The 19,193-nt window shown below is 43.3% G+C and overlaps 3 protein-coding genes across 4 annotated transcripts; 1 reads left to right on the forward strand and 2 right to left on the reverse strand.

Annotated features, from left to right (window-relative positions):
• Positions 1–3,123: 3,123 nt before the first annotated feature.
• On the reverse strand, positions 3,124–7,394 carry LOC135398854 (zinc finger protein PLAGL1-like). The gene is made up of 2 exons (XM_064630378.1): positions 7,351–7,394; positions 3,124–5,501 (listed from the first exon to the last, which is right to left on the reverse strand). Exon 2 carries the CDS (start codon positions 5,456–5,458, stop codon positions 4,370–4,372), a length of 1,089 nt encoding a protein of 362 aa, XP_064486448.1. The 5' UTR covers positions 5,459–5,501; positions 7,351–7,394; the 3' UTR covers positions 3,124–4,369.
• Positions 7,395–7,591: 197 nt separating this feature from the next.
• LOC135398858 (coiled-coil-helix-coiled-coil-helix domain-containing protein 7-like) lies at positions 7,592–10,149 on the forward strand. The gene is made up of 4 exons (XM_064630382.1): positions 7,592–7,742; positions 7,806–7,904; positions 8,279–8,424; positions 9,990–10,149. The coding sequence occupies exons 1-3, from the start codon at positions 7,662–7,664 to the stop codon at positions 8,384–8,386; spliced, it is 288 nt and encodes a 95-aa protein (XP_064486452.1). The 5' UTR covers positions 7,592–7,661; the 3' UTR covers positions 8,387–8,424; positions 9,990–10,149.
• On the reverse strand, positions 9,464–18,724 carry LOC135398857 (stromal membrane-associated protein 1-like). Of its 2 annotated transcripts, none has more exons than XM_064630381.1 (10): positions 18,499–18,724; positions 17,661–17,794; positions 17,493–17,578; positions 17,244–17,331; positions 16,739–16,816; positions 16,537–16,663; positions 15,648–15,902; positions 13,782–13,867; positions 13,508–13,722; positions 9,464–11,035 (listed from the first exon to the last, which is right to left on the reverse strand). In XM_064630381.1, the coding sequence occupies exons 1-9, from the start codon at positions 18,614–18,616 to the stop codon at positions 13,513–13,515; spliced, it is 1,182 nt and encodes a 393-aa protein (XP_064486451.1). In that variant the 5' UTR covers positions 18,617–18,724; the 3' UTR covers positions 9,464–11,035; positions 13,508–13,512. The 2 variants fall into 2 exon arrangements, with proteins under 2 accessions (XP_064486451.1, XP_064486450.1); XM_064630380.1 differs by having other exon boundaries at positions 13,782–13,873; positions 18,499–18,722.
• Between the last annotated feature and the right edge of the window lie 469 nt (positions 18,725–19,193).

A 19,193-nucleotide genomic window follows, 5' to 3' on the forward strand; every position in this document is an offset into this window, starting at 1 on the left:
GCTTGTCCAGCTTTGATTTGTTTTCTCCAAATTTTTTTTTCTCTCTCACTATAATATGTTAGTTTGTATAAAAATTTATTTCTGCAATACAAAGAAAACTTCAATATACAAAAAGGGAGCTGCGAGGAAGCGCAATAAGCAAACAACACACGAACCGGGCGTTTCAAGTGGGTTTCCAATGGCAACAAACATTTTCAGAAACCTCTTCAACAGATCTCGTTTTGGCACGCGCACAAACAGGCATGCAAGGCACTTTCAACTTGGACAATACATCAGTTAAGACATTCTTTTGGGCTTGAATCAAACATGTTTAAGAGCACTAAAGATGACACTATTACAGATGTGCTTCCATTACTTTTGTCTGTTTTTGTTTTTAGCCTTTGGATAGTATTGTTACAGTTGAATAGCTCAAAGTAAACTCTCCTGTCTCTCAGTAGCAAGCTCATGAAACACACAGTGGTCTGTGTGGCTGATCACTACCTAACCTCTGTCACATAATTAACACTAACTGCTACTAACGCTGTTAATTTGTTAAACTTGTTAGCTCTAATTATTTCATTAAACAACTTCAGGTGCTTCACGCAAAAAATGCGAAATATGGCTTTTTGTGATGAGAATTTGCATGGCACAAACACTCTAGGCACTTCAAACCTTCTACTACATGTTCAAGTTGTAACCTTTTCATACTGATGTGTGGTCATTTACATATTTTATGCCAATACACACGTGTGTATTTCAATGTTATCTTTGTGATAAGAGTTATGAGATCACTGGGAAGCCATTGGAGGAGCTTGAAACAAGTGCGCACCCACAAAATACACATACATACTATTAAACATATTCTGCTAAATATACAACCGGGCAAAGGAGAACATCTGACGCTGAGGCCAGACTGAAGCAAACAAAAAAATAAGCACCGAGATATAGTTCACAAAGACTACGACTATTCAGATCTCTCACAAACACACTATAACACCGGAACATTTCAAAGACAACAAGTTGAGTCTTTGAAGTTGCGAGATTCACTGGGAAATAAAAACGTTTCAATTGCACATTCAGGTTACTATGGTCAAGGAATCGAACCATCATTCGCAGTTATAGTCACGGTAGTTCCACCATTCATAGTTATAGTCACGCGATAGTGCAAGAGCGTGAGCTAGAAGGCTTCTAAAAAATATTGTCTGGGTGTACTGGACCAAAAATAGTACATATACTAGATCAAGTATATTCGAAATATAATTGTTGTTGTTGAATGATTCTTTTTTTACTCTGCAAACTTGAATGATCTCAAACCATTGCCACTTCTGAACCCAAAAGCTAATAACAGGTTTAGTTCGATTCCCTGCTCGCAGGATGACAATGTTTATCAGTTCAGGCTCAAGTTTCTCTTCATTCGTTTAAGTAAACAATAACATAAAATGTCACATAGAGAGCAGATACAGTTTGTATCATCTTTTCAACATGTAAAGCACGCACAACGTACTGCCTTGGAGAATGCTGTAGAACATTGCTACGGATACTAAAAATAACAAAAACACGCTCCAAACACGTCACCGGTTCGTGGGCACCAGAACAATCACTCTGCACAAGCGAGAACGTTCATAAAGAAATAGGAAAAAAAAAAAAAAAAACACGCATCTGTATAACATAAATGTATATTTGTATGTATATCTAAAATTGTATATATGTAAAATGGTATATAAAAATTGAGTAAACAAGGTTATATGCCGTTCGACGAACGAGTTGTCCTCCAGAATCGTAATCCTACGAGTGTCCGCTCGAGGCTTGCACAATTCGAGGAGTTCAACAACAATGAGGTAGATCGTGTATAATGTGTGTACAATACACTGTACAACACAATACTGGCATAGGTGCTAGTAGCATTTTGTGCTGTAATTTGGCACATTTGTACTCTGAACATTCCTTCTTTTGGAATAGCTGCAGTTCCTTTTCTGTTGTTAAGTTCCCTTGGTAACGCATAACTACATTTATTGAAATTACTGTAATGCATTTTGAGAGATGGAAACATGTGCCATCATTAGGGCGTTATTAGGGACAAATGTAAAGTAAAAGGCTGTAACCTGATTATGCATGAGCTGTTCACACTGGGAAATGCACACATGGAGAAATTCTATTGAAAAAAAAATATGTAAAAATCGGAAAGGAATTTCAAACCTTGAGGCGGCAGGTTTAACTACAAATATTGACATAAAGGATTGAAATTTAACCATAAGCTATTGTGAAATCATTTTTTGCAAAACAGCTGTGCGGGAAAACTGAACATATTTGCACGAACGTATGCCATAAATTATGAAAATTGTCTCGTGAACTCTCCTGCCAGTTTTTCGACCACTGTGCATGTTATATAGTGTGAACATGGAAATTTATGTGAAATTTATGCTAGGTGCCATAAATGATTTTCATCTCAAATGCAGTGAAATCAGCCCCTACTTGTCTGATAAACCGGCAGCTCCAAACATACTCTTTGTACAGGTACTTATTGTAGTGAGCGACACAAAAAAAAATACACTGTAAATACTGACAATTGTGCTCTGTTATAATGAGCACATTTGCATTGTTTGAACACATTTTGGTTGGTATATTCAGTTTGAAACGACAGGGAAGTACCCCTGAGTATCCCTGAGTAGTAAACAGGTCCGCAGACGTTCTATTGAAATGTGCATGTGCAGCTAGCATTTTCAATGACATAAACGTCTGTAAATTGTGAAAATAGCAGTGTAACATGCTATCAATGTACGTGATACCAAAGGCCCGGTTTGTCATTAATTTTTGCACTTCTTGATTTCTTTGAAAAACTGAAGTCTCACTGATATTGTTTGCTCAGAGATTAAGAGAAATTCACACTTATTGTCAAAATAATTCATATTTAAAGTAATTATGTGCATGAAAGAACTGATGTTCTGAGGCTGGAACAACATAGAAGGGACAAATACATACAAAGCCTCAATTTGCCTAAGAAATTTCATCTTTACTTTTACTTTACTTTCATCGTTAAAGTAATTAGTTAGTTAAAATTACATAAGCATTTAGAACTATACGTAAACATCAAAGAAATAATTATTTCTTCGATGTTTAGGTATAGTCCTAAATGCTTACGTAAATGGACTTTTTGCAATTGAAAATTTTCAAAATAGTCTTCTGCAAATATAAAATAAGCCAACAGATTACAGGACAGAACTGTGTGCAAAATTTCAAAGAGCCGCGGAAGTGCATGATACTCATAGATAAACTGTCTGCCAATAAAACGTCTGCAGACAAATGGACGTGTGGCCGCATGTGTTCTTACAAAGAACAGAAAGTGACATTTACGTGCTTTCTCAGAACACACTTGTCCACCTAGGAACTATGTAACGTTGAGCATCATAAAAAAATACTGCAGGTTATGCACAGTTTCTATGCATAACAAAAATGTTAAGAACATACTAGCATATAAAAACACACACTAATATGTAAACTGGTATGGCTGAGGTAATACACGCAGTAAATGCTGCACTAGTTATACAAAAAGTACAAACATGAAAGAAACTTTGCTCGCAAAAGTACGAGCAAAAAAAAAAAAAAGGCAGGTACTAGAAAATGACTTTTTGTTTTGCGGATAGTGAAAAAACGACAAGTGTCAACATGCTCTCAACACACACTGTTGAGATCGGAACAGCTTTCTTGCTGCGTCACGTCGGACCTGGGTCACAGGTCTGTTTGCAACTGATTTTTACTACATCAACTGATTTTTACGTGTTTTAGCGTTAAACCGATTTTTACGTCCGATCTGCGTCATCGTAGCTTCTGGTCAAACCCGTAATGCCCTGAAAACAAAGCTCGCCACAGCACAAATCGATTCAGCAAATCGATCAGCACCCCATCGATTGGCAATTAATTGCATTAAATTATGGGTAAAGTATTCAACATTAAGTACCCACAATGGGGAAATGCAGCTGCGGCACCGCTGAGCAATTGCTGGAGAGACTAGTCTTTGAATGCCTAAGTTTTGTCTATGCTTGTAAGCAGTTGATCATGAATGTATTGAACATTCTGAGCTTCATAAAGGTCGTCCTGTTCAGAATTCTGCTGCCAAAATGTTTTCTAGTAACCGAAGTTTCAGTATCATTTTATCAGCTTCTTGGAGGATACTTTTGCAACAGGTTATGCCTGAAGTATTCAACTCACTAAATGCCCAACGCAGAACTCCTGGTGACAGAGGACGTGAAATTATGTTCCATCTTCAATCACGAGCTTTGCTAGGTCGAGGCCTTTAAAAAGTGACCGGTTTCGTTGTCGTAAAAAACTAAACGTATAAAACCCCTCGAGATAAGTTGCATTGAAAAACGCTAGCGTCGATGCTACTCCGAGACTATTGGAAAGCTTGACTAAAGTGCGGTAACGAGGACCCTAGATCGAGACTCGACACTAGACTTATTGGCGGTGGCGGGGACGACACCGCGGGCCCTACGTAATAACTATTCGGTAGGAAGTGCGGAACTATCGTGAAGCAAGGGGACGTTTCCGTCCCGGTCGACATGGGCAACGTCTGCTTCATCCTACTGTCCACCTCCTCCAACATGGACGACGCTGAGAAAAGCGACGGCCAAGTTTCCTTCTGCGGCTCCATCATCGACGAGGAACTGATCGCCGACCCTCCGTTAACCCCGTTAACCGTCATCTCACCGTGCTCCGTGGACGACGGCCCGGCGTCTGTGCAAACACCGTTTGTCGGAGGCTTACCTATACTGCAGACCGTCGGCAACGGCGAGACGACGGCAGCCGTACCGTGCGTCTTTTTCGTGTGTCGAACGAGGTGGTCCTTCCTGCCAAACTTCTGCGGACAGAACTGGCAAACAAAGTTTCTCTGTCCCGTGTGAACGACGAGGTGCCGTTTGACGTCCTTCCTCGTGAAGAAGGACCTGTCGCAGCGGTCGCACTTAAATCGGCGTTCGGTCGGCGTCTTGACGACTCGCGATCCCGAATGAACCTTGAGGTGCAGCATGACTTCCTCCCTGCGCGAAAAGACCTGTCCGCAGAGTCGGCACACCGGATCCCCCGCCTCGGCGGCGTGCAGCGCCGTGTGCTTTCGGAACGACAGCGAGGAGCTGTACTTCTTGCCGCAGATCTCGCACGTGTGCAGGGCCTTGTTGGGATTATGGATCTGCTGGTGCGTCTTGAGGTGATCTTTCCGATGGAAGCGACGGTCGCAGGAAGGGCACTTGAAAGGGCGCTCGCTGCCGTGAATGAGCGAGTGACGGACCAATTTGAACTTGGAAGAGAAAAGTCGATTGCAGCCTGGGGTCGGGCAGGGAAATTGTCTTGGGGCTGGAGTTGTAGAGGACGCCTGGTGGTGGAGGTGGTGGTGGTGATGATGATGGTGGTGCTGCTGGATTTGTGGCGAGGCTCCAGTATGAGAGGGCCAGCCCTGGGTGGTGTTGTCTTCGTCAGAGTTCCTCATGGCCTGGCGCGGCCACGAGGCCGCCGTCGGTCCATCGGCCACGCTGGGCGAGCGGGAGAAATGTTAGGTGGGTGTGATCCCCTGGAGCATGGGTACGTGAAGGTACTATGCAGCAGAAGTGAAGTGTACAGACTTGTGATTCGTTAAGAGAGCTCTCGCTTGTACCCCATTTTGGCCCGAATTTTGGGGCAAAAGTTGAGATAAATCGATAAAACTGAAATGGATCTCACCTCTGTTTTAGCCCGTTTTGCTTTTCTGCATATGTCTAACAGTTTCGTTCTGGTGACAGCTTTCGGATCCTTGCTCGTATTTGCCTTTTACCGAGACACGCTTGTCTTTTGTTTCTTCGTCCCAGTGGTTTAACGCATATATATTGGCCCCAAAACAGGTTATATGACACTTTCTTGCAGGAATGTCCTGCATAGTAACAGCCAGTCTGTCCCCAAAAAATTCTGGCTGTGTTTCAGTGAGCATTATCAGTTAAAGAAAATGAACAACTTCTAACACCGAGGATGATATCAATAAGTTATGGCAAGCAAATTTTAAATTATCTAATGCCTCGCTACTAATGCCAAATAATATACTATGGTAAAATTCAGTAGTATAAAGAGAAGTGGTAGTCTCAACATGGAATGTGTCTAAGAAACACATAGTTTGCATGGCACAAAAGCATTGTACATAATGTGTGTGTGTGGGGGGGGGGGGGGAGGGGGGGGAGCAACAATCAACATCAAATTATTGTGACATCAACCGTTGAACAAGGCATCATCGTGCATGAACTCTCAACATAATACGACGATATACATGCCGATAAAACACGGACGTCTATAGTACTTTATCTGTCTAGTGTACATCTGATGACTGAATTAAGTGATGTGCGTGACTGTTGCAAAGATTTGCAGTTATTGTTATTATTATTTAAATATATTTTTCACCAAGTCGCCACGCCCAATTCGAATTAAAAACACTTTTCGAGCAGGCAGACGTCCGACCCGTAACACGACTGGCCAAGCACTCAAGCTGAACGGCTGCTGTGACCTTCAACGTCGCCAAGGCCAATTTTCAGTTTCTATATCTTCCTTTCGATTACTTGATTCAATAAACAGAAACTATATACGCGGGTTATTCCCGGATAGCTATTTTCCGACTCCGAATGAAATACGCAACGCAATACGCAAATTCCGTACCCAAAGTGTTAATTAGGTCACGGCCTAGTTTCGAAGACACTTGCTATTTGATGCGAAATAAATACTTTTGAAACTGAACTTTTGAGAAACTTTTTTCAAAACTGTTGCGCAGCTTGAGCGCTTTTCCCGCTAGCAGACGGCAAGTTATTGATGTCAACAAAGTTGGGCTGGCTGTACTCAAAGGGTTAAATTAAATTTTCCATCAAGAAAGCCGGCCTTTTTGTGATCAAAAGTTGAATATTCGAGCACATATTAGTCCAATGTGGTCCTATAATGAATATATGCGATAACATAGCATTAAACTTGGGAACAGACGAAATTAGGGCACCAGAATTCGTCTGCTGGACAAGCCTATCCGACCGCATGAGCTAATCATTCTCGGGCGAGAATAAAGCGCATCTGATAACAACCGTAGTGTTTCCCACGCAGAAACGGACTTTTTACTGGTCCTACAAACATCAACAATTACGCTGCAACAGTTTAATTTTTGAAAGTACGGCACATTCACGAACAAAACAAACAACAAAAATCCAAACAAAGCGACTGTGTAGCCCTAACATCTGTTTTCACGCGCCGAAACATGGGTGACAGCGATCAGTTACACATGATATCTGTTGCGAATAACTTAGGTATCTCGAGCCGTCGCCTAATCGTGATAAAAAGCGCACGAAAGACCGTAAATTGATAATAACGGCGAATACTCACCAACCCAGTAACTACTCCCCTTGTCACGCCGTTGAGTAGTGAAACTACAAAAAACAAAAAGTGAATGTGAGTTTCAAAGTATTTTGTTTGTTCCTTAAAGGCAGCTAATCTGGTGAGATTTTGTTTTTTGTGGATGTATTCTATTCTGCTATGCGTTTCGGAGCAAAAGCAAGCTACGTTTTGGTTGTGCCGAACGTGTCGCGGCTGTCCGGCTGTCGCCCTAGTGGCTTGATTCTGGCTTGATTTGGCTTGATGCCAGTGAGTGGTGAGTTACGGTTTGGTTATGCTCACTCTGAGTCCCAGAAATATCAATGACACCATCAGACGCTTCACAGAGACGAAAGAAAGCAGAAAATGCTTCATCCGAGGATCACAACAATCCTTGTCTTAAGGTATCCGCTTGAAAACACAATGTTCGCGATGTAAGCCTGTATCTGTATCCCCTCTTCTCACAGGAACAGAAGCTTTCCTTCAAGTGCCTAGACGACAATTTATACGACAAGGACAAGTGCACACGCTATTTCGAAAACTACAAGAAATGTCAAGGCTTCTGGGTGAGTTTAAGCATCTTGCACTTAAGTCGGGGATAAAGATATTTGGGATGAAATGCAGGAGATGTAATTAAGTTTTACAAGGTTTATAGGTGCTGTAGGTTTATTACTCAGAGTTATCGCGTCATAAATGTTGACCTGGCTACTAAACTGGACTTAGACGTTTTCACGACAAAAATTCATTATCATCACTCCATTAGCAGATTTCAGAAAATCATGAGGAACAGCATGCAGGCTATGACAGCTTGCAATTCAACAAACTACATCAGCTAGCTGCATTTTTGGGGGAGCATCTTCATTTGTTTTGCAAAACTTGTATGGTTTCCGATATTTGTGCTTCCAACTTGCCATATCTCTTTCTTACCAACATTTTGCAGCTGTCAATCGCAAAGGAAAGGAGGAGGAACGGCATCAGGCCGTATCTTCCACCCGTTGAAGAGAGAGAAGAAATCAAGAGAAAACACTTTGAGCAGATGGCATCGTGACAGTTACCGTGTGCTTATAGAAATGTAACAATAATAAGGCAAGTTCAACTTGCATTCCACACACAGAAGACACAATTTTCTAGGGCATCACACATCAATAGGACTGTATGAACACAAGCAAGTTGTTGGCTAACCACATGGGAGGCTGCCATTCTTCCCAACTGGAATGTTGTCTCAAAAAGGTTGAAGGAAGCAGTCTTGAGACAAGATGGTGGAGCCAGTTTTTCCCCAACCCCCAAACTTTTTTTCCTGTATGCCACTATTATAATGTAACTGCACCCCAATATTCTTGCATTCCCCCCACCCCAACTGAGCTTGCAGTTCAGGATGAACTACTGGCTGAAGCTCAGTGGCAATCTTCATACAAATCCATGACAGGTTCTGTATGACTCCCCTGGAAGAAGCAAGTTTTCTTATTTTGAAGTGGCGTTTTCTGAAAATTGTTCTTGCAGAGGTACAGGTCTCTTTGAGAACTTAGTAAATACAATATTTGAAAAAAAATTTTTTACCTGCAAAACATGTTGACATATCACGTACAACACACTATACTAGGAGTCATTCTGTCGAATTTTTAAAGATGTTTTCTGTTATGTTGCAGAAGACACTGAAACATCGTGCAAAACAAAACTAGGGTGTCACTCGGTGGCGGATCGACCCCCCCCCCCCCCCCTCCAAAGTAATCAGGCTTAACATTAGGTCTCCCCCTCCCAAACTGCACGCTTCCCAATTATATCGCCTTTAACACTATGAAACAGTGCTATATTACCTGTAGTCAACACCATTGGGTACAGCATCGACCAAGTGGAGCTCTGCTCATAACTCCAGTCAATGACAATGCACGATGGGAACACAAATGGTTGTCCAATAGGAACCCATTGCGCTCGAAGGCGCAGGTGTGTTCATGGGCCGCTCGCGCTGGGTCAGACGGTAAATGTTTGGACAATGTTTCATTCAATTACAGTACTCTTACCAGTTACCTTATTCCATCACAGATATTTGTACTGCACTGTACATCACTACACCATACTACGAGACTATACGCCGTAAATGCTCCACACATTCAAGAATACGGTGAACTTGGCGAGACAGTGTTTATTAAAATAAAAATAGCACTCTGAAAAACCTTTTCGAATCTCATGAAAAACATTTTTACAGTTGTCACTGTATACGTACAAATGTGCCACAAGCAACGTAACGAAGGTATTAGATGGAATGTTCTACAATAAGCTGCACGAAACAAAAATTGCAACGAGTGAAAAATGTCAAACCAATGAGAACCTTTACTAAGCACACTGCTCAACATCAGGGCACTTTGTAAGTACTCCGCTACACTGTAAACTGTTGCGCGTGAAACGCTTCTATGCACCTTGTGAGCAACTAGATTCGGATTTTTCTGACACAAGTGTTTACGCGTCGCTACATTACAAATCATGAACTAGGAACTGAACGTCTGATCCGACAAATGCGAGCTCTCCGCAAAAATTACGAAAAAAAAAAACACTTAAAAGAAAACACACATTGCGAGCAATTTACAAGCACACAAAAATGTTAATACTCAACATTTCATATTCTCTGACTTTTTGATTATTAATCCTTTTTACAGGTGTGCACTGGGATTTCAACGGCACGACTCGGACGAAACGTGGAGTATTAATACCGGGACCTCGTCGAAATCGCTTTCAGGGACAACTGGAAAACCTCCCTAGATAATATGTAGCATGCTTCAGTTAAATCGCTACCTCAATAAATCTAAAGTATCCGATTGCCCCCCCTTTTTTTTTTAAATGCGAGTTTTAATTTACCCTACACCTGACATTGTGCGCTGCACGAATGTTTGACGGGTCATTGCTGTATACTCCAAGAACATAGTAAATCTATCAACGTACACAGGATGTACCACAAGGTACACCATCAACCGCATATAACTAGGGCCTGACTTTTTAGGGTTAAACCCGTATCCGCCCGATATTTACCCCCCCGAACGAAATCTGTAAAATTCCGGTTTAACCCGAATCTACCCGAAAACATCCGGGTCGCGTGGCACACCCGTAAGCGCGCATTAAAATAAAGTTTGATAACATTGCTAGACATTAGTTCCATGTTAAGACAAATTTTTATTAAGCAAAAAAAAAATCACCCGAATACAATTCCTGACGACAGAATATGCCGTAACCGGCTTTAACCCGGATACACCCGAATTTTCGAACGAAAAATATCACCCGATATTTACCCGCCGAATTTGGCCAAAAATAAAACCCGAAAAAGTCAGGCCCTACATATAACCCACCGTTCCACCTGTTGAAAGCGTATCCTATTCGTACAGTCACCAGCTCCCACTTCACAAATTTCTTCTTCTTCCTCCTCCTCCTCCTCCAGGTGAACCCTAAACTGTCGCGTTAAAATCCCAATTTATTTTGCAGTTTTGTCTGACGTCCGTAAACAATAACTTAACGATGTGAAGAGCGTTACAGAACTGTGAAAGATGTGCCTCCATTTTATCCCTATCTTCGAACGTGTTTCAAATATGAATGCAGAAGAGTCCGCGGATGCAAAGGAAATGGGGGCCGGTCCTCCACCGCTCCCCACGTTTCGCAGTCGAGGAAAGACCGGGTGCTGGAGCGGCTAAAAATTTTGCTCCCTAGTGGCAGCCTGGAGTGGGAAGAGAAAATACATCTTAAGACACACATTTTAAATGGTACTATACCGGGTGTTTCAGTTAAATCCCCGGGCTAAATAATTCGCGAACGGGTGCACCAATCCACAAACTTTCTTTTTCACAAGTATCTGTCCGATACCACCTACAAGCTGCACACCATGTGAATGAGTGGGAGGCGCTCATTATTAAAATAAAAATGCAAATGAGTTTCGTCAAAAAGCGTATCTTCTAAAGCAGGGCGCTGTCGGCATTAAAATGGGTACTACCCCTTTTGGGACCTTCAGTGGACACCTTTTGGAGAAAAATCTGCCACCGAAGTGGGTCATTTGTTGCAGTAATTAATTGGTTTCGGTTTACGTATTTTTGTCGCGGCTGGTCGCGGCGAAGCGCAAAAGGGCGTATTTCATTGGTGTAATTCATTGGTGTAATTCATTAATGTAAGGACGTAATTTATTGATGGATAAGGGAGTGAAAGAGCGTCCTTTTGCGCTGCGCCGCGACCAGCCGCGACAAAAATACGTAAACCGAAACCAATTAATTACTGCAACAAATGACCCGCTTCGATGGCAGATTTTTCTCTAAAAGGTGTCCATTGAAGGTCTCAAAAGGGGTAGTACCCATTTTAATGCCAACAGCGCCCTGCTTCAGAAGTTACGCTTTTTTACGAAACTCATTTGCATTTTTATTTTAATAATGAGCGCCTCCCACTCATTCACACGGTGTGCAGCTTGTAGGTGGTATCGGACAGATACTTGTAAAAAAGAAAGTTCGTGGATTGGTGCACCCGTTCGCGAATTATTTAGCCCGGGGATTTAACTGAAACACCCGGTATACTGGGACAAAAACAAATAGCTGATTTTTTCAAATAAATTGATAAATTTATTTGAATGATAACATTAACAAACACAAAAACATTAACAAAAACTGATAAATTTCAAATCAAACCAGTGTTCAGCAACATTACAGGGGGCAATTAAAATGCAAAAACAACTTGCTCTTAAATGAAAGTCAGTGTTTCAATTAACTATAATTCAAACAAAATCAGTTCACACAACGCATTTAGAAGAAAAACGTAATGGAAACAGAGCAGTCTTTGACGGCAACGAATTGGATCCCCTGGTGGCAAAGATTGGCAGCATCCAATGAGAGAGCAGGAGAAGCGCGCGCATACCTATCGTGGGCTTGCGGATTTGGAACAGGCCCGATCGTAGTGTGCCGTATATGCGCGGCATGATGCAGACTGCTGAATTTTTCAATGCCGATTCACTGAATTGTAGCCCACAGCAGTTTTCGCGGATGTTCCACTGACAACGTCAATCTTCCATGTCGTTCGGACGACGACACCAGTCTGCTTCACCATGTTTTTCACCGGGGCTGCTCTATGGCGTGGCACGTGAAGCATAGACTAAGAACACCGATGCATGAGCTGAAGTGTTGCTCACTGCTTAGCGCCGAAGCAGAGAGTTCGGTATAATTTTGGTTGTAGCTTAGTTACGGATTCAAAGTTCTGAATTATGATAACGAGTACAACATTAACATGGCGTGTAACGTAATTTGGAGTGAACTTGATTTTGCATTTTAGTGCCCCTTTAAGTACTACCACATTTCTAGTTAAACGGAAAAGAGTGCCCTGTAATCGAAACGAGCAACGAAATGACATGAAAACCCTGCTTCATTCAATGAACAGTCTATCAGGAACCATAGTGAAAAATATTTTTGCTGAATGATGTCTCTTGTCACCGCAAAATTTAATTTATGAAAATGCCCTCGAGAACCAGCTCTGTACTAGTCTGGCAGAAAGGGAGAGGGAATGCTGAAGAGTCTCTTGCAGCTGTACCTCATTTCCTGTCACCAGTGTGTATGAATCAGGCGGATGAACACGTAATTGGCGGAAGGATAGCCAAGCGAAAGAACGCATTGGTACGCTGCTCAGCGCAAGAAATACGTAAGCCGAAACCAATATAATTACTAAAAATGCAGTTTTTTTTTGTCTGGAATATCTTTCGCAAGCGGTTCCGAAAGCATCCAAAGTAAAATATAAAAGTTAGGAGCTTCGTTTAATTAGTGAACTGCTCACTGCTCATTACTTGAGCAATGTCTCGGGGATGCTCACTGAATAGAAAGCTTTTTAATAGTGCCACCCGTTTAAAAATTATTCAGCCGGGGACTTTCGTGTAACGCCGCTATACATCACCAATTAAGTGTTTTGTATGAGCTGCACAGGTAAGCTCTTTTCTAGACCATCCCATTACTGAACATTTCATCATTTCCATGATGTGATGATGAATGATGTTCATGGTGGCCATCACGAGCAACCTTGTGTTGTGCTGTGCCGCTAGTTCTTCATACGGTGTATGACAAATGTGGAACCAGCTTGGGAAAGTTCTTTAAATAGCCATCAAGTCACTCCTGAGAGCATTTTTCAAGTTTTGAACCTCACAAGATAAAATTCCACCCTTACTCACATTCCTCACTGCCACAGGTTAGTGGAGAGTGTGTGCCCCTGCATGGTGGGAGGCCATGCCGAGCTGGGGGGTACGGCGCCCCTGGGACCCATCGGTGCTGTGGCTGCCATCGTGGGCATCCCCATGTTCACGTGGCCCATGTTCATGCCCCCCATGTTACTGCTCTGCCATGCATGGCCTCCTCGCAGCCCTAGTTGTCCCATCTGCTGTTGGACCTGAGCATGGAAAGGGTATGACCACCACATAGGCGTAAGGGAGTGAAATGCCTCCTCACCTGCGCCAAGCCACCATTGGGAGCCATGCAGAAACCCTGAGGTTGGGGCCTGGCTGCCATGGCAGCCATCTGCGGAGTTGCGAATGCTGCTCCTAACAAAAATGTCAAGCATCGAATACAATATTGCTATTAAAGGAGTAATAAAATTTCAAATCAAATTAATACTATTAAAGGATGGGAAAGAGCAGTAAGGCGCCGACACACCTTACACGAGACGTCCTTTCGTAACCGTTAAAGGAGTGATCAAATAAATTACCGTTTGCAATTGCTATTTAAACCCTGCTTCATTCATGGAGAAGTCTATCGGGAGCAACCGCGCAAAATATTCTCGCTGAATTGTATCTCGTCGCTACGCAGTTTAATTCACAAAAATGCCCTCAAAAACCAGCGTCCACCCTTGATCTGATCTTTTGAGGTGACATCAGCGTGATGTAGCACGAGCACATCCATTTCCCGCTGAAAATGCGCCTGTTACTGCCAAGGAGCGGCATTACTTGCATCATTCACTTATGCGCACCTCTGAAAGGGGCTTTCCTGAGGCTGAGCAGATCAGCGACCTCTTGAGCACACTTTAAAGGAGCACAGAATGACTCGAGGACAAATAGATAACAAGGAATTAAGATTACTTTCTTTTCAGGAACCGTCTTTTCTTCCTTTCTTTGGCATCTTTTTTCCTGTTTTCATTGTTTTTAGTGATTAAGCGTGCACTGTTACCCAGGCCTTTACCGGCTGTTCACGGGCACCTCAAAAGTAAATTAATTGAAATTGAAAATTTTGCCCCGCCGTTCCCGCATCTCGTCTGGTCGCTCCCACTAGCAGATGATTCTCGGTGGCTAATGAACAGTCCTCCGCCACTTGAGGTCACCACGAGACGCGAGGAGCAGTTGCTGCTGCTGATGCGCGCTCTCTTCCAAAGCAAATTTTCTTCGTAAATTCACTCTTCTCAACGGAAATATTTTGCATGACTGTTCCTGAAGGTAGTACGTATGCTCATATCGTGCAGCAAGAAAATATACGTTGCAAGTGCATTCCATGCTCCTTTAAGGTCTGCTACGCAAATCATTCTTGCATGGACGAGCATGCTATTTATTGCACAATACGCTGTAGCTCAAAACAAAGAATTCTTAAGAAACCAGGCTCACAAAATTAAAGGAGCAGTGAAAGTGCTTTCACACTCCTTTAACTCTATGAGCAAAATAAGGAACATCAAACGAACGTCATACTACACAAGTGCCAAAAGCAACTACTGGCTCTCCGAGGGGCAGGGATCGGAACCGGTATTTTTTTCGGTCCGGTTCGGGTTCGGGTTCAGGCATATTGGTTCGGTTCGGGTTTAGCTCCGCTGAACCGAAATTATCAGCTTGAACCGGTTCAGGTATATCGGTTCGGGTTCGGCTCAGGGAGAACCCCCACCCCCGCACATACACAGACAAAAAAAAATCTGTCAGCGGTCGGAGCATTTACAGGGATTGGAAAAGTTACTTTTTTCGGCCTCGGTTTAACCGGTCCACGGGCAGTAATTTTGCTACATGCAAGCAAGCTTATGCTCACCGTACACGATTGTAAGATAAAGGCGTGAGATAACCGTTCAGGTGAGCAAAAAAAAAGGTCGGTCAGTAGTACAATTAATTCACCTCTGAACCGATTCCCGAACCGGTAACCGTATCAATTTTTTTCGGTTCAGTTCCGGTTCGGCTCAGGACAAGCAAAAAAATCGTTCGGGTACGGTTCGGTTCGGGTTCGTCAGAAAATAACGTTTTTTTCCGGTTTTCGGTTCGGGTTCAGTTTCGGTTCCGATCCCTGCCGAGGGGTAAACCAGGAACGTAAACCGAGGATGCAGTTCTGTGCCTGCTTTGCGTATCCTACCTGTTATGCCGTAGAGTGGGGCCTGAGGCTGCTGCACCGGGAACGGAGCTGTGCTGTACAGTGACAGGATCGATTCTTTAGTGAGTGTGTTTCGTCCGTTGGTCTCTGGCGTCACCCCGTTCTCCACGACGGTGGTGCCTTGAGTCGAGGTGGGAGTGGTCACTGCAGGGGCAGTGCATGGGGCTGGGCTGGCACTCAGGAAGTCTTGGAAGAGGTCGTCACCTTTTGCCTGCGGCTCTGCACTGCTCGACAGGTCTGCATGTACAAGTAAAACGCGTTAGGAGACGAATGGTCGGATCGCCACAAGGCGATATATATAAGCACAATATAAATAGGGCCCGACTTTTTAGGGTTAAACCCGTATCCGCCCGATATTTACCCCCCGAACGAAATCTGTAAAATTCGGGTTTAACTCGAATCTACCTGAAAACATCCGGGTCGCGTGGCACACTCGTAAGCGTGCATTAAAATAAAGTTTGATAACGTTGCTAAACATTAGATCCGTGTTAAGACAAATTTTTATTAAACAAAAAAAAATCACCCAAATACACTCGAATTCCTGAAGACAGAATATGCCGTAACGGGATTTAACCCGAATACACCCTAATTTTCGCATGAAAAATATCACCCGATGAAAGATGAAAGTCACTGAAAAGGTTAGCCAGCTGTAGGGATCGAACCCACATCTTCTGGATTGCCTCTTGATCACCCGATATTTACCCCCCCAATTTGGCCAAAAATAAAACCCGAAAAAGTCAGGCCTTAAATATAAATGAGACGCCACAACGGAAGTAGGGAAATTAATAGAAAATTAAACAATAAAATTAATTAACCAGCGTTGGGAGAAAGTCGACGAGGATGAAAATGCCTCCAGAAAACAACGTCTCACCCAAACTGAGCAAGTCCGCAGTGTGCTGGGAGACGGCCCTGGGGACGCTGGGACTCGTGGATGGTCGAGGGATACTCGTCGACTGGCCAGCGGATGACACTTGGTTAACCGTCGGAAAGGCAGGTGCCTGCGTTGAGACGCAAGGTGTTTTTGCAACATGACAGAAAAAAAAAGTAAGTGAACAGTTACGATGGTTCCTCACCGAAATGTCTGCCGCGGCGGACTTGGGCTTTGGTTTCCGCTTCTCTTTCTCCTTCCGCCTGTCTTCCTCTATGTCGAACTTTTTTAAGAAAAAGTTTGGTTACGCTAGCATCCATTACGATTGGTAGCACATGCACATAAATAGTTCCATCTCAAATCGACCAAAGCCACGAAATATTGTCTCTAGAATAAAAAAAAGAAATATAACATACTGTATAAGCGGTTAAATTTTTCGGGATCAATAATTCTCGAATTTGTGAGAAGCCAGGATCAGGCTTAAAAATAGAGGATAAAACAAATGTAAAGTGTACCACTTAAGCATTGTAAGTGGCAAATTTGAACACAATATTGAACAAAACAGTTGCACTCGACAATCCAAAGGAAGAGCTGTGTAAGAACGGACTGCTGTTCAAAGGCTGTCGGTAGGTTCAACTGCCACTGACCTCAATCATTTACAGCTGACGTATTACCAACAAATGAAGGAACCTGAACATGCGAATACTTACTGCAGGCGGTGGCATGGGTGGTTGTACCCATTCCTTGGCGATGTACTTCTTCTGCTCATATTTTGAGCGAATGAATGCTTCCAAGGATCTGAATGTTCAAAGATGTAAGAAACTTATGTAGTCTGCAGCCAGTCTCTCAAGTCGCATGTTTCTCGACGTTTACGAATTGAATTTGCAGAAAGCTCATGAATATTCTTAAAGGAACGTGCTTTGTAAAAAATACTCCGTAAGCAACCACATAAAGGATACGAGTCTGTCTGTGGTCTTCTAAAGTTGTCCGGAAGGTTCGCTTCATAAACCGCTCGGCCTTTGCTGTTTCCCATGTGCTGTAAGCACTGCAAGTGACCGTCGTAATGTGTACCTTTGTTTTTTTAATCATGCCTTACGCTTGCACAACGTTAACTGTAGAACACTTACAGCCACTTGTTCTGGTGTCCAAGTGTCCAGATTCACAGACTTCACCTTGGAGATGTGCACTCCCAAATTGCGGTGAATGCCCGCGCACCGAATACACAGGAACATGCCCAGGTTCCACGACGCCCATCGTGGACCTGTCCACAAAAAAACGAGCCTTACATTTCGTACAATGTCGTGTCAGCAATTATTTTTCCAAACGTTACTGTAACATTAATCAAAACTGTTCTTGTGTATGTTTTTAGTTTTGACAACGCGTATCACATTACTGACGAGATCCTTTCATGATGGGTTACGCAGAACATATGGTTGCAGACGACAAGAAAAAAAGAGTCAACAGGCGCAGACAGGCTGATAGCGCGTAGATACGCTAGCCATGCTCTGAGCATTATCTCACGTAACGACATCGTTTTTGCGAGAGAATAAATTCGTCCGCATTATAACTAAGTTTTCGCACGTTAGCGGTTCAGGAAACCTTTTGCACTTAAAAGCCTGCGTTATAAAGCATACACTGATTGTAGAAGACAAACAGCACAAGGGGCGGGATGCAAGAAAATGGGATGCTGTTTGTTCGTTCGCAGACGGCACGTAACGTTAAACCTCTACCAAAACAAGGGGGAGTAACTTGAAAGGAAGCACATTACTCAATTATGCACCTCACTTCTCACGAGCGAGCTTCAAAAGCCGTTGCTCCTAACTCTCCAGCTGGCGCACACGTCCATTTTACAGGGGGTATGTAAAGACGCAGACGCCTTCGAACACAAAGAGAAACTTTTGACGGTCCTCACGCAGCAATTATCGCAGGAATGTAAGCCTTATGATTGAGTTCAATGAAGCCAACCTTTGGCGTCACAGTCGACGCAGTATTTGTTGTCCTCCTCGCGTAATAGTTGGCCTAAAATGGCTTGGCACTTGTCCTGTATCTGTTTCTGTCGTTCTCTGTCTGACTTGCTTGACATGATGCAATATAAGTTACAATTGGGGAATTAATCGAACCACCTTGCCCAACCACCACAACACACACCACCAGACAACTCGCTCGCAATCGCAGCAGCAATAGACAGATGAAGCGTGACGTCACGCTATACGAGTATTCGTGCGCGGCCTGGCCAGTGTTGTGAGATCGGTTCTTCTTGGCTCTGCTGTATACGTCGAAACCCGTCAAAACGTCATTTCTCAAACTGATGTATATATTTTGCAGTATGTGTTGTCTGCTTCCGTCATGTAGTCGTGCGTCATGTGGTCTTTTGCGTCAGTCGCCTCCCGATTGTTTGGTATCCTTCCTGTTTCCCCCAGGTGTAGGAGCCCGCCAGATCGTGCTCCAGATTGCCGGTCACTAAAGCGACTAAAGCTAAAGCATGCTTCTATAGCTTGTGCCTCAAGTATGGTGGGCTCTAGCTCACCCGACCTCAAGTACAAGGGCTACGGACCGGTGGCGCAGCCAGGAAAATATTTCGGGAAGGGTTCTACGGGAACTTTAGATGGGGGAGAGGATTTCATATTCGTTTTCCCTCTCCCAAATGCGTTACCAAAGGT

Source organism: Ornithodoros turicata, chromosome 6 (assembly GCF_037126465.1).
Source record: "Ornithodoros turicata isolate Travis chromosome 6, ASM3712646v1, whole genome shotgun sequence".
In the NCBI taxonomy this organism is placed as follows: domain Eukaryota; kingdom Metazoa; phylum Arthropoda; class Arachnida; order Ixodida; family Argasidae; genus Ornithodoros; species Ornithodoros turicata.

Coding starts and splice junctions, on each gene's coding strand:
- LOC135398858 (XM_064630382.1), top strand. CDS start 7,662: ATGACACCATCAGACGCTTCACAGAGACGAAAGAAAGCAGAAAATGCT. Junction 7,743..7,805: donor ACAACAATCCTTGTCTTAAG/GTATCCGCTTGA, acceptor CTCTTCTCACAG/GAACAGAAGCTTTCCTTCAA. Junction 7,905..8,278: donor AGAAATGTCAAGGCTTCTGG/GTGAGTTTAAGC, acceptor AACATTTTGCAG/CTGTCAATCGCAAAGGAAAG.
- LOC135398854 (XM_064630378.1), bottom strand. CDS start 5,458: ATGAGGAACTCTGACGAAGACAACACCACCCAGGGCTGGCCCTCTCAT.
- LOC135398857 (XM_064630380.1), bottom strand. CDS start 18,616: ATGTCAAGCAAGTCAGACAGAGAACGACAGAAACAGATACAGGACAAG. Junction 17,332..17,492: donor AGAAGACCACAGACAGACTC/GTATCCTTTATG, acceptor TTGAACATTCAG/ATCCTTGGAAGCATTCATTC. Junction 15,903..16,536: donor TGCGGACTTGCTCAGTTTGG/GTGAGACGTTGT, acceptor TTGTACATGCAG/ACCTGTCGAGCAGTGCAGAG.